Source organism: Hyaloscypha bicolor (genome assembly GCF_002865645.1).
Source record: "Hyaloscypha bicolor E unplaced genomic scaffold K444scaffold_17, whole genome shotgun sequence".
NCBI lineage: Eukaryota > Fungi > Ascomycota > Leotiomycetes > Helotiales > Hyaloscyphaceae > Hyaloscypha > Hyaloscypha bicolor.
Window position 1 is genome coordinate 1,616,164 of NW_020194519.1, and position 13,031 is coordinate 1,629,194.

Here is a 13,031-nt window from a genome sequence, read left to right on the forward strand (position 1 = left end):
TGCTGCTGAGTAACCTAAGCAGAAATATTTTCCCTCTCATATCACTCTGTCTCCTAAATTGCAGCATGCAGCAGCATGAAGGCCGGGATGTGTTCTGCAAAAGCCATATTCCCAGACTGCTAGTTGACAACTTGGCAGGGCCAGGGACAGGATAACAAATTTTATTTTAGAGTTTGCTATTGCACTTGGAATTGCAGGAAATAGATCCGTTTCCAGTATTCCTATTGGGCTTTCCTGCATCATATCATACATCAACATCGGTGTGATTCTCCCGACGTTTCTCACTGCTTGAGGGGTCATGGGTCACTCACCGACTGCCTCCTGAAGCAGAGAAGTCCCGTCAGAGAATACCTGGCACTACGGTCTGAGACTTTACGGTTCAGAAAGTGAGGGAGTAGTATTGTTCTGGAGCTGGAAGGCCTGGCTTGTGACTGAGTTTAGTCACGTGATATTTCTCTCTAGAGCATACCTCTATACAGAAGCATTATATTTGCTGTTGGAATGTATTATAAACTTAAGAGCTTGCAGATTATCCTTGTAGGAGGAGGCTCTAGAATCCACAATGTAATTGATTTCAATAATGGCATTTACTTACCCCTTTCAATGAGCGAAATCACGCGACCCGGATGACTTCATGCTTTTTTCTCAGCAACTTTTAAGAAGCGAGGCTTTCTGAGAAAACTTTAATTTGACAATTCCTACTTGCTGTCAGATATGCTCCGTAACAGAGGTCATAAGAGAAAACCGGCGTCACGCGAGCGGAAATCGCGAGTTAACTCAGCACCAGCCCATTCACGTCCCCCGCTCGACACATTTTCCACTCCGCCGGATCTCCATCACGTCCCTCCCCACGGTGACCCTCCCCCTTAAATGAAAGGATTACGGACGCCCCGCGAGACAACCAACCGCAAAGCAACTTCCACGTGTGGATAGACTGATTCATCGTGTTCCTGCATTTGGAAGTAGTAGATCCCCACCGCCTTGACCCCACGAGTCTTTCCTGGTTAGCGGACCAGAAATTGCAGTCCGTTGGAGTGATCCTTCCCGTCGTGGCAGAAACGATAAAGTCCTATTCGAAGATCTGAGGTTGAGCACCAGGTGATCGAGATGTTCGAGCATCGTCGAACTCCCTCACTAGACACTTCACGCCTGGTTTCGTGCTCAGATTTTCGGGCGAACGTCCTTGACTGAACATAAAATGATACCAAGGGTTGAATTTTATTAAGGTATAAGTTTGTCTTCGGTTTGAGATATTCGAAGAGTGGTTACCGTGACAAGCACAATGCACCAGCCCGCAATCTCTGCATGACTGTAATCTTACATTTTGCTTCATCTTGTCACCGAACGAAACTCCAACCAAAATAGGGTTGTTCAAGTCTCGGTGGGAACATTTACCAAAGCTCTCTTCATGGATTGAGTCCGAATTCTTTCTTATGGGTCATCACTTTCACTCCGCATTGCGCGCACTTGCTCGAATGTTTCATCGGAGGTCCTGTCAGCTCGTTCTCTCGTGCTCGCTTTGCGGGGCGTAGGGCTGAGGTGGATCGTCTGGCAGGAGTCCGCAACGTAAAGAAATGCGATCCCCATAACCTTACTCAAACTCCCATCCATCTCCACCATCGGAGCCCGCTGGACCTAGAGGGCGAGTTTTAGACAGGATTCTCTGGGACCTTAGAGTCAAATGCCAGATTTCTCATGCAGTTTGGGGATCCTTGACCAGAGTTTCCATGCTGATATAACGGATCCCACCAGAACTCATACAAGCGCGAAGTAGCGCATACCGTTGGCCCACGAACTTGAGATAAAGGGCGAAAGAAAATTCTTTACATAGCGGCGGCTATCTTGCTTGCCACATACACAACTACAGCATAGAAAACCATCACTGACAATAGTAGTTGGATATTTGAGAGTAAGGCCATTTTTGGACTTTTCGGTCTTAAAGATATTGAAGCAAAGAAAAGTAAAGCAAGAGAAACTGTGTTTTTACGCCAGGTTTCAGGAATAATAATATAAATTTCTTGATGCTGACACCTAGGGACGTGTTCGGGACAGATAGAGGAGGGCGGGGCGACGCATGATCGGAGATCTGATTTATCAGATCCACGTCAGCTTACTGTGTCTTCTTTCAAATGTCCCTCCCCCCCGTAATTCCTTGTAATTGTGGACCCTCTTGAGCAGGGGGTTTTGTATGGTAGAATGTCTGTGCTCTATGGACCGACTGTTACAAGTGATTACCCGTTCGTACCTCCCACCAGTTACCACTGGTGGGAGGGGAGAGTACTTCCTCGAGCTAGATTCTGCACTTCTCGAACCTACTCGTACGCTACTGAGATCAAACGCCAGCCTTTCTGTTTCGAAGAAAGCTTTTCGACATCGTCTTTGGGGTGAAGTTTTCCTCACAGGAAGCTCCGATCCATGACAAACCTTGCGGTCTTCGAAGTCTGCATATTTTAGAAGCATGAAATAAATCTGGGGATAGAAATGGAGGCCCGAAAGGTGCTTCCAAGAATCTCGAATCGCGAATAATTTCGTCACATTTTATTTAAATTTAATGCGATATTTTCAACATCGCAGGTGAAAATATTCTGAACGTTCTTTGGGAGGTGCGGGGTACATTCTTGGTGGGGTAAAGTCTTGGCACTATGGGCCCCTAAAATTTAAGTCTCACTGATCCTAGGACACATGGTTCGTCCTCGACAGTGGAAAAGCGGTATATCGGTCTCAAGGCTCTAACCCTTATGTGAAATGGAAGAAGCAATCGATCACTATTGGGTTGAAGGAATAAAAACTGTTCAGGCCCACCACCTTTCTTAAGTGAGATCGAGTGACAGCCGTCTTTTGAGTCCAAGACAGTCCGAATTCCATAAACTCAGCATCTCGACCTCCTTCCTTGAAGTCTGCTTAAAGCCAATACTTAAACCAAGTGACAGCCTGCTCAAAAGCCCGATCCATTGCAAACTTCACTTCCTTGATCGATAAATCTCCCCTGAGCGCGAAGCCATGTGACACTGCCCCATAAAGATTAATCTGGTACGGGGCCTTGAGATCAGCGAGGATCTTCTCAGACTCGGAACGCTTCTCGGAAGTGAAGATGGTGTCAATTTCTATAGATGTGTAAGTTTTGTTGCCGGCGTGGTTGAGAGATTGAGGGGAGACCTTACCAGCTGCGCCGATGAACAAGGGCTTGCTGAGAGCTGAGAGCTCATCGGAGGTGACGAATGAGGGATGGGCTACGTAGCCAGCATCAAGGCGGTCATTTTTCAAATTGCCGACTACGTGCTACAAGACAGAAGCCAATTTATCAGTCGTCTCTTATACTGGAGAACAGGTCTTTACGATAAAAATTGAAGGTACTAACCTTAGCACCGAAGCAATAACCCAACTTCTTCACCTTCAAAGTGTTTTTCAGATGATTGATAACAACATCAGCAATTGGATCCACGTTTATCGTGTCATGACGGGTAGGCCATTAAGGCAAGTCAACTTTGCCAGTATAAAACGGTTCCGGGCTCAGAGGATCGCCCTTGAAGAGATCGGGAACCACGGTTACGTAACCTTGCGCGGCGAAGTCGTCTGCCATAAGCTGGATGTTTTGGTAGATCGGACCAAAGACATCGCTGAATATGAGGATTGCGTTGCCATTAGGACTAGCGGGATGAGCGAAATATGTTGGTACTAGATAGATGTATGAGTATTTTCCACTAGACAAGAAGAGGGTAATTGGGCGAGGGAACGGGCACTCACCGTTTTCGATATTTTCGATGGTCCCGTTTGGAGTTCCGTCATGCTCAATTCCTGTAGTGCAGCACTCTCTGGGTAGTAGGGAAGCCATTTCGAAGGAGACTGAAGGAAAACATTCGAAGAACTGTTGGTTTAATCGAGTTGAGCTTGAAGGACATATGCTTTGTACATATATACTCTCATTGCATTACTCATCTTCCCTTTGGTTCTACACTTCGTGTTTGGTTTCGGTGAACCTCCGAAAAACGCCTCGGAAAACCCGAGATGCTTGTGAGCCTCTAGAACTCTTAATAAATGCCGACAGATTATTAACTTTTTAAGTCCACACAGCTTACCCCTTCTCTAGAATGCGATGAGAGTCAGACACGGTACAGTTGACGCGACCGATAGGTCGGCTTAACGTACAGTAAATCGCGAGGCGATACAGTCCGCTCTCGGGTGAGCATCTGATTAGAATGAATAAGTAGTAAAAGGCAGCATGTTCACCACATAGCAGCGTTGGCAAACAACAGTGAACAAAAGATGCCTCAGATATCCATATTCCTGTCCAGGGGTGACATGTTTAACAGCCCTGATCCAGGTTCCCCCATTATGTTTTCTAAGCTCAAGAAATTGCCACTAAAGCCTTCTGTCGGCCCAAAGATCCACATATGCTGCCACAACGTCCTTGAAAAATATCTCAGATTTCGCTTTTTGACATCCGTAGCAAGGAGTGGATTGACCAGTATACTTCGAATCTTGTCATAGAGCCGTTGACACACTGCAGACGGATCCGGCATGTCATTTGCATCGGATGTGATTGGGTAATGTCCACTCTCGTCTATGACCTCTCCGGACACTTCGGGGCTATCATTGATATTGTTGGTTCCCATATCCCAGCAATCCAGATCTGATTCAACGACTTTACCGTATGAGTACACGTACAGCTTGTACAACATCTCAAGAGTCTCAACCCAGGCGGTAGCAACTCGCCACTGCGGTTGCCAGGACTTGATGACTTGGCGCAAATTCTCGGCCTTGGCGAGTGCTTCGTGCTTCGGACACGCATCACAGGTTTGTGTATACAGAACCCAAAGTTGGACAGCAGAAGCTGTGAGAATTGCATTTGCTGCAAAAATCGACTGAAGCAGCTCCCGGTCTTTATCCGAACCAGCGTTGAGAGTTAGGGCCATGTCTGTGATGGTGTTGACAGAAAACATGCATGGCTTGATGATCGTATCGTCGCAGTAGTCCAAAGATATGCCCGCGGCATCGTAAGTCGTCGCATAATCCATTTCAGACCCGAGGGAGTATTGCGAATCGAGCTGGGGGAGGTATTCTTGGTGCATCACGCACTTCGAGTGATGCAGCAAAAAGTTCAGGTTAACATAGGCTTGTGCCTGTCCTGTGACTTGATGGAGCTTATAGTTTTGAGCGGACCAGCTCAGGGATGGAGGAAAGCTCGACGAGAAGTCTTCAATCGCTTTCCCATATTGGTAGAACTTGCTTTCTGGGATATGAGGACCATATTTAGAACGTCTTCTTCCTCCCGATACGTGTAATAGGGCGACGTCTCCCCAAAGCTGCACCACTGCAATGAAGAAGGGCATAATCCCAAGTTGGGAAACCTGATTTGCGTGGAGGGGAAGATCTTTAACCAAAGGCCCCGTGTAGACCTCATCAAATGCGAAGACATTCTCAGGACATGGAAGTTGAACTTGAGCTGACTTGGAAGATAACATGAACGGCTTGTTGCATGAATATGAAATCAGTCTGTCCACAACAAAGCAGGCCCAAAATGTTCTTCTTCGGATTTCTTTCTGGCGGGGAGAGTAATGTTGGTGTGCTTCGACATTGAGGTACAATGCCTGAGCCATTCTAAGTGCAGTCCCGGCATACATATAGGCTTTGATATTTGACCATATCATAAGCTCACGTATAGCAAGCATCAAATAGGCTTGGATAGTGTTGACTGAGAGGTGCGTTAGCACAGCAAGATGAACTGTAGAACAAAGCGTCACTTACTCGAGGGCTCATCGAAGAGGTTGTAGGCATAAATCTTAGCGAGACGAGAGTAGTGGTCCGACAATGCACAGGGCGTCTCTAATCCGAAGTCCGCAGCGACTTCGTCGGCTGAAAGGTACAAAGCGCTGAGACTGAGCACAGAAGCAACCAGAAGTGGAGATCGACCACGCAGAGTTGGAATATCCAAGGAAGGCTTGTGGAAAAAGGAACAGAATTCTGCCTCATGGTGTCGAGCAAAGAAAATATCAAACAGACGTTGAAGTTGACGAGGCTCTGGGAGGACAAGAGGAGTCTCGGCTAGAGAATTAGTATCCTGCACTGCTGAATGACTTTGAAATCTTGGCTCCCTCTCACTTCTCTTCGGAGGTTCCTGTGCCTGGAGAGGAGTGAGAGCACTGAAAGTATTCGGTGCAGTGATTTGGGCCCAGTAACAGGTCACGTTGCGTTTCAAGCAACTCCGGCACTGCGGTCGATCACCCGTGCATTTCGTTTTGCTCCGGCGGCTACCAACTATATCAGTAATTGACTTGACACTTCTGGACCCGGACATGCCATCTTTCACACGCCTGTGGAGTCCGAGCTCGCAAGCGTGCTTGTGGTGAACTCATTCTCGCCTCCCCCCTGTGATCCCGGAAGACTGTTTGGCGACCCGAGTAAGGTCGGGTCTGGTCTTCGGATTTTCAGGAAAAGAGGATGGAAGATGCCAGAGGGAGACGGATACACAAGGGAAAGGAATGATGGTATGAGTTCGGGATATCCGAGCGATGACAAGGAGTCGGTCCTTCCTGGTTTTGGGAGAGAATTTGTAATAAAGTTCGGCTTATCCGAGAATTGGGTTCGGGAGCTAACCTCATTGATCCAGGTGTCAGCTTTTCAATGAATCTCTCTCCTAGACCTACCTGCACACCATAGGTTATAAATATGGGTGATAATGTAAAGTCTTGTTATTCCCCTTGAATTCCCCATAAACCCTTGGGAATTCAGAATGTCGACTCATAAAGCCATAGTTACTGTTGCGGTTCGAGCACCACTGGAGATTATTGAAGTCCCCACGGTTCAACCTGTTACCCGCGAGGTCAGAGTCAGAGTGGAATGGACAGCATCAACACCCCTGGATCTGCATCAAAATGACGGTGGCCTCATTGTCAAATACCCACAAATTCTAGGCAGTGGTGTTGCTGGGACAGTGGTAGAAGTTGGTCCAATGGTTCGGAATCTGGCTCTTGGTGATCAAGTAAGCGAGACCCAATCCTGAGAAAGCACCTCAAGGTGCTACCGTAGTACAACACTGATCCCAGAGAAGGTATTTGGTTTCTGCTTTGAGGAAGCGAAGTGTAAGGCCCAGCAGGAGTTTGTGACAGTCTTGGAGACATCTCTTGGCAAGGTAATTCGACACATGTGCGGAGAGGATCTCAGTTGAACTGACATGTGTCCAGCTTCCCTCGGGTTTCAGTCTCCAAGAAGCTGTAACCTTGCCAAACAACGTCGTGACAATTTTCCATGGAATGACGACGGGCTTGTCAATTCCCCTCGCCTGGCCATGCTCCCAGGCGCCACCGCCACCTCATGCCAACATACCCGTTCTTATCTGGGGAGGTACTTCATCTTGTGGACAGTATGAATTGCAGATATTGAGTCACTGGGGGTATAAAAACTTGCTGACAACAGCCTCGCCCGCAAATCATGCCTATCTTCGCTCACTAGGGGCAGCTCATACCTTTGACTATCGCGACCCAGATGTATCAAAGCAGATTATTGAAGCCGCCGAAAAGCAGGTTCCAGCTATACCTTTCGTATTTGATTGCATCGGATCCAAGTCTGGAAGCCTCGCACAAATTGCCAAAATCGCCCAGAAAGGCACAAGAGTCGCAGTACTTTTGCCAGTGGTCTTGAAAGACGCCACGGAAGAGGACGCACCAGAGTATGCAATGGATGTGGAACCGCATGCTCCATGGGCGGAGGGAGTAGATACGAGAGGCGTGAGAACACATTTCTACAAGGAAGTAAGTTGCATGATTTTGGAAGCGGGAGCACCAGGTGACTGACAGCTACTTACTAGAATGAGTTCTTTCGCGAATACCTTCAGCCTACTATCGTACCTACCCTGCTTGCGGACGGTGTAATTAAGCCGAACAAGCAAAAGATTGTCGAAGGAGAAACACTGCTGGAACGGGGACAGAACGCATTGGATATGCTCCGCAGAAAGGAAGTCAGTGCTGAGCGGCTGGTCTGGCGTGTCTCGAGTAATTGATCTGAAGATGTCATGATGGAGGAGAACAATTGTACCTGCGGGACAAGTAGAATGTTGTGTATTGCTTTTGCACCCAGATATCCCAATTTTGACCATCCACTGGAGGAGCCGGAGGACCAACTTCGCAGTTTCTATGCTTAAAATCCTTCTACTTTTCATAGAATCATGCGGTACCGTAGCCGAAGCTACAGTTCAAGGCAGTTGCCAGTACATGAATCGTCCGCAGCATTGGCGTCTTCACGTCATGCGCTCTGGCAATCTTGATTACATTTCCCACAATAGCCTCAACTTCCATGTTTCTCCCGGCAAGGGAATCAGCCATCATGCTGGGTTCCACGCCAGGAAGCTCACGAACGGCAGCCCTTCCGAGTTGATAATCTACCAAGGCAGTATCAATACCGAGGTAGCCACATGCATTTGCGACAGCCGCGATTTCGAGCATTACGTCTCGAACAAAGTCCTTTGCATCAGGTCCCGACTTCAAGACTTGCACATCCCGCGAGCGGGAGAGAGCGCAGATGGGGTTCCAGGAAGCGTTGACCAACAGTTTTGACCAGCGCTCGAATTGGACATCTTCGTGAACTTTCGTTGTTGCACCACCTGCGTTAAGAAGGCTCGCAAATCGCGAAGCAGATTCAGTGTTTGACGATGCAGGGTAAGAGCCCATGTGAAGCAGCTCGACTTCCTTGTGCTGAACAATTCCTGGCCCAATTTGGGTAGCTGGAAGATATACCACAGTGCTCAGCAACGGGTTGTCGGGGAAAAGTTTGGAGTATGGTTCCTCGGTGGCAATTCCATTCTGTATTAGCACAATGGTGGTGTTTGAAGAGACCGCCGGCTTGATCAGATCGGCCGTCGACGGGATCGTTGGCAATGCTTTGGAGCAGACTAAAACGTAGTCGAAGGGAGAGCTAGCATCAAAGGCCACTGCCTCATCTACGGAGCGGATCACAACAGGTCGAACGTTCAGGTTCTCGCCCCATAGAGAGGAATGTATCGTGAAGCCGTCTTTCGAGGTAACCTCGAAATTCGAACGGCAGACTGTGAAGATGTTGGAGGCCGGTACAGCTCTGGAAAGGAGATATGCGTAGACTGTGCCAATAGATCCTGTGCCGAATATCAGGATCCTTGGAGCCATTCTGTGCCACTTCGAACAATGGTGGTCGTTGACCGATCTTCGCTGGGCTGGCACGAAAGTGGGCTGTGCACGTGACCACGCTGTGGGCACTCCCAGTCGCGTCTCTTGCTCAGACGCGTCTACTTCTCCAAATTCATCTCAAACATCTACGACCTTCGGTGAACCCTGATACTTGCCTCTCAAATATTCTTATGGATGAGATCACTGATATATATGCAGAACTCCCTCCAATGGCGCCCCAAAGCCATGACTTCATCTCCAGACTCCATCCGAATGCCAAGCTTCCTTCCATCGCTTTCTTACCTGGAAAGGATGCAGCGAATCTGCGATTCACTCCCCGAACCTGGCGGTACATAGCTGCTGAAGGGCTTTTCAACGTCTTCAAGTCAAGGATGTATGTTGGTAGCCTAGACGGCTTTGTCACACAAGGCAAACTTGCCATACGACCATGGAGAAGTTACCGGAGCATTGCAGATGGACTCATCGAATGGCCCTGGATGACGCGTCACATCCAGGAGATAGAGATATACCTTCCTGATCAAGAGCTTGGTAGTCTGGTAGCCGCTGCGGATATTCATGAGAGCTTGAGAGAAAATCCGGATGCACCCTGGGATTTCCCGAAAGAGAGCTTCCTCGAATTAGGCCGCGAGTTCTCAGACGTGAAGGCCGAAGCCGTCCCGCTCAACGAAATGTTTTCTCGGCTGCCACATGTTGAGTCCTTGAGCATTTTCTCGGAACGATGTTCATTTCCGCAATCTGAAAGCTGCTTGTCAGCTTTTGGGATGAGTATATGTGTAAAAAGGAACCCGCCTTGGAACCCTTTGGGCACAAACCAGCACCTACAATCGCTACTTAGAATATTGCTCTTCGACATGGCCCATCATAATTTACTAATCTAAAACATACCTTGTGCGTCTCCAAGGGTCACACTGGTGTTCGTGCAAAAGATCTTGGCCTGGCCACAATAACAGGAACCGGAAGGCATTCTATTGCATTGTTCTCGAAGTCGATGTTCTTGGTAAGTGGGAAGTTATATTTGTCAGGGGATCGTTCTGAAATTTAGTGAGAAGAATTCAAACTGCCCTTGGGCTTTCGTTCAAAAGGTTCACTTGGTGAAAATTTAATCAAAAGATCTTTTGAAGTTGCGTCGATTTGAAATTGGAATTCTAGATTTAATTTTACACATCAAGAGGTCTCGAGCAATATCGACGTTATTGGAAATCATTTGTTCGGTCCAATAGCCGCTTCTATTTGCTCCTTGTATGCAGATGTTCGGGAGTACCCGCCATAAGCGGCCATTGGTTTTCCGGTCCAACAGCTCTATTTGGAAATTGGTAGCTCGCTAAAACTCGCGACATTGCTGCAATAGGGAAGGCCTTCATGCACCTCTCGACTCGCTGACGTCAGGGTGGGTTTGTCATCAGCCCCTTTCTCAATGTCTCCGGCTGATCTCCGTTTCTTAAGACGATACAGCAAAGCCTTCGGAACTGACATGCTCATACATTTAACCACTGCGATCGCCTTTGAAGCTAGCATCGAGTAACCTTACCGTTTGCAATTTTGGGAAAGTGGTTCAAGACTTGATTTCGCCGTAATTCCGAGTCACCGAACATCGCCAAGATGACGGATTCAAAGCAGAGCGGCTTCGAGTTTGTTATGCAGGATCCAACTGAGCGATTTAGCAACGAGACTCGGACCAAGATCCGAAAACAAGCCATGCGGGGCCGTGTTAGTGCCCCGCGTCACAGGTCAAGTCGCTCCTCGAGCCCGCCCACGAACCAGTCCAAATGTCCCACACGATGCGATTCCGATCTAGGGCATCCTTTGCCCCCAATGCCTCTTTCTGGATTAGAATTGCTGGTCAGAGACCGTGGACTTGATCCAATGGATCTATCTGCATTAGCCTCCATCCACATTGGAACCATGTTAGTTCCGATCCTGGCTTTCCTGATACTATTTGCTTACTATAGGCTCAACAGAGCCGCAATAGTACTTTCATCGGAGCCTAGTCCATTGCCAGGTGTGCTGCTATGTCGCCAAAGATCGTATTTCTCCTATATACCGTCACATTTTGGGCACACTTTAGCCCTCGACGACGCTTTTCGCTGCCTGATCACGAGCGCTCATTCCAAGCTAGTACCATGCCACAGCTCAAGACCGGAGACAATCCTTTCGAATTATTCGAATGCACTACACAGCCTCCAGTCCGCGGTAAAGGATCCCAAAACTCGGTACAGCACCGAAGTTCTATGTGCAACCGCAGTCCTATCAATTTTTGAGGTAAGCATTTCGCCCGAGCCACGTGCTGAACCATCCACTGACTGACTGCAAGCTTCTGAATTCGCCAAATGGAATGCCATGGAGTCAGCATATCGCTGGGGCATCCCGGCTCATCCAACTTCGTGGCCCATCAAGATTCACGTCAGAATTCGATAAAAGCCTTTTCATCTCTCTCTCATACCCCATAGTAAGCATCGCGCTCCCCCTCCTGTATGCCACGGACACTAAATACACCCATAGTGCGCACAATCCCTTCTCAACAACGAATATTGCTTTCTAGACGACCCAGCCTGGCTTGAAGTCATGGCATCCACCCATGTTCCAAGTGAAACCTTCACTGATCGATCCAAGCTAGGCATCGACCTGATGATGTTGAAGCCTCGAGTCTCAGGACTTGCTAAGAGAACTAATCATGCAGTGTTTATGCAGGACATGCTTCAGCTTGAAGACTTTGAAACTATTGCTGCTGACCTTCGTGTCGCCCGCTCCAAAATTGTTACCTGGCGCCGAAAATTTAACACTGCTCTGATACACGCCGAGGAACGCTCTCGAGAAGATCCTCTAGACTTTGGCAAGCGGTACGAGCTACTTGGAGTTTCAATTGTCATACACATCATCCTGAGCCGGCTGTTATGCTCGATTGCTCCGAATGATCGTAGTCTACTTGAGGAGGAAGTCCAAAACCTGGCCCTGGAGCTCAAGACCGTGCAAGGGTCGTTGGCACATAATCGACGAGCAGAATTTTTTTTCGAACAAAAATCAAGGATAGCAGATGCTGCGATTTCTACGCACTCATACTTTGAGGATGTGCTGGACAGCGGGAAGATTGTGGAGATTTGGAGGCTGGAAAAGTTCTTTACAGCTCTGGCGAGGAAGTGCTGTGACGGAGTCGCTTGTTGTGATACGAATACGTGATGATGGATAAATAAAGTTATGAACGTTTCAGTCACCAAAAAGGAATGAAAACTCAAGTAAATATTTCCTCTTTCAATTGCCATTTCCTTTGGAAGGAGTGTGAGATCTTGCAGGATATTAAAACAGGCTGCCGCTTCACTGCTCAAAATTTTGCTCCACCAAGCGAAATTATCGCTTCCCCCCCAATTACTCTTATTCTTTCCTGGCCGGAAAATCTCGTCCTCAATGTGGCGTATTGTCTGAAGCTTGGTTGCCCAAATAGGTAGCTGCCACTAATGTCCGGGTTAGGCAATCGGTCGGGCTGGTCGCAATTAAAATTGGAGGGAACCCGTCAACATTATTTTAACTTCGAGTTTGCTGGGTAGGATTGCAAATCGCTTACCATACCTTTGCATGACGCCACAGTATGCTTAGGATGCACTTTGTTGTTCGAGCAAGAAGCCACTTCGATCGCCGGCCTTGTTGATTGGTGAAAAGGTGCCCGCAACGCTCAATCCGAGATGCCCGTTGTCAGCAGCCTACTCAGTACCGTGACCCTTGCACCTTTATTCCTACTTATTCGAAACAAATCGAGTAGCAATTGTGAGCGAAGTAGAACAGCAAATTCCGATATTGCCGTTCCGGAAAGTTATATAAGAGGCATCCTTCCTCTGCGTTCTTGCAATCCAAGCTCAACAAACCATCAACCTGCAACAATCTTGC

At 48.0% G+C, this 13,031-nt stretch overlaps 6 protein-coding genes across 6 annotated transcripts; 3 read left to right on the forward strand and 3 right to left on the reverse strand.

The window, feature by feature from the left end:
* Positions 1-2,901: 2,901 nt before the first annotated feature.
* K444DRAFT_625610 (dienelactone hydrolase family protein) lies at positions 2,902-3,832 on the reverse strand (the record flags this gene model as incomplete). Its single annotated transcript, XM_024882546.1, has 5 exons — positions 2,902-3,104; positions 3,162-3,279; positions 3,359-3,391; positions 3,485-3,675; positions 3,745-3,832. 5 exons carry the CDS (start codon positions 3,830-3,832, stop codon positions 2,902-2,904), a joined length of 633 nt encoding a protein of 210 aa, XP_024741898.1.
* Positions 3,833-4,268: 436 nt separating this feature from the next.
* On the reverse strand, positions 4,269-6,295 carry K444DRAFT_519530 (uncharacterized protein; the record flags this gene model as incomplete). Its single annotated transcript, XM_024873962.1, has 2 exons — positions 4,269-5,692; positions 5,746-6,295. 2 exons carry the CDS (start codon positions 6,293-6,295, stop codon positions 4,269-4,271), a joined length of 1,974 nt encoding a protein of 657 aa, XP_024741899.1.
* A 435-nt stretch (positions 6,296-6,730) lies between these two features.
* On the forward strand, positions 6,731-7,996 carry K444DRAFT_519624 (GroES-like protein; the record flags this gene model as incomplete). The annotated part of the gene is made up of 4 exons (XM_024873969.1): positions 6,731-6,979; positions 7,046-7,129; positions 7,182-7,748; positions 7,805-7,996. The coding sequence occupies 4 exons, from the start codon at positions 6,731-6,733 to the stop codon at positions 7,994-7,996; spliced, it is 1,092 nt and encodes a 363-aa protein (XP_024741900.1).
* Positions 7,997-8,159: 163 nt separating this feature from the next.
* On the reverse strand, positions 8,160-9,134 carry K444DRAFT_640700 (2-dehydropantoate 2-reductase; the record flags this gene model as incomplete). Its single annotated transcript, XM_024884521.1, has 1 exon — positions 8,160-9,134. The coding sequence occupies one exon, from the start codon at positions 9,132-9,134 to the stop codon at positions 8,160-8,162; it is 975 nt and encodes a 324-aa protein (XP_024741901.1).
* A 34-nt stretch (positions 9,135-9,168) lies between these two features.
* Positions 9,169-10,384, forward strand: K444DRAFT_210619 (uncharacterized protein). The gene has a single exon (XM_024871080.1). It carries the CDS (start codon positions 9,326-9,328, stop codon positions 10,031-10,033), a length of 708 nt encoding a protein of 235 aa, XP_024741902.1. The 5' UTR covers positions 9,169-9,325; the 3' UTR covers positions 10,034-10,384.
* A 370-nt stretch (positions 10,385-10,754) lies between these two features.
* K444DRAFT_519682 (uncharacterized protein) lies at positions 10,755-12,329 on the forward strand (the record flags this gene model as incomplete). Its single annotated transcript, XM_024873980.1, has 4 exons — positions 10,755-11,059; positions 11,114-11,414; positions 11,467-11,601; positions 11,655-12,329. 4 exons carry the CDS (start codon positions 10,755-10,757, stop codon positions 12,327-12,329), a joined length of 1,416 nt encoding a protein of 471 aa, XP_024741903.1.
* Positions 12,330-13,031: the final 702 nt, after the last annotated feature.

Bases quoted from the DNA above. Each gene is read 5' to 3' on its own strand.
- K444DRAFT_210619 (XM_024871080.1), top strand. From the start codon at position 9,326: ATGGATGAGATCACTGATATATATGCAGAACTCCCTCCAATGGCGCCC.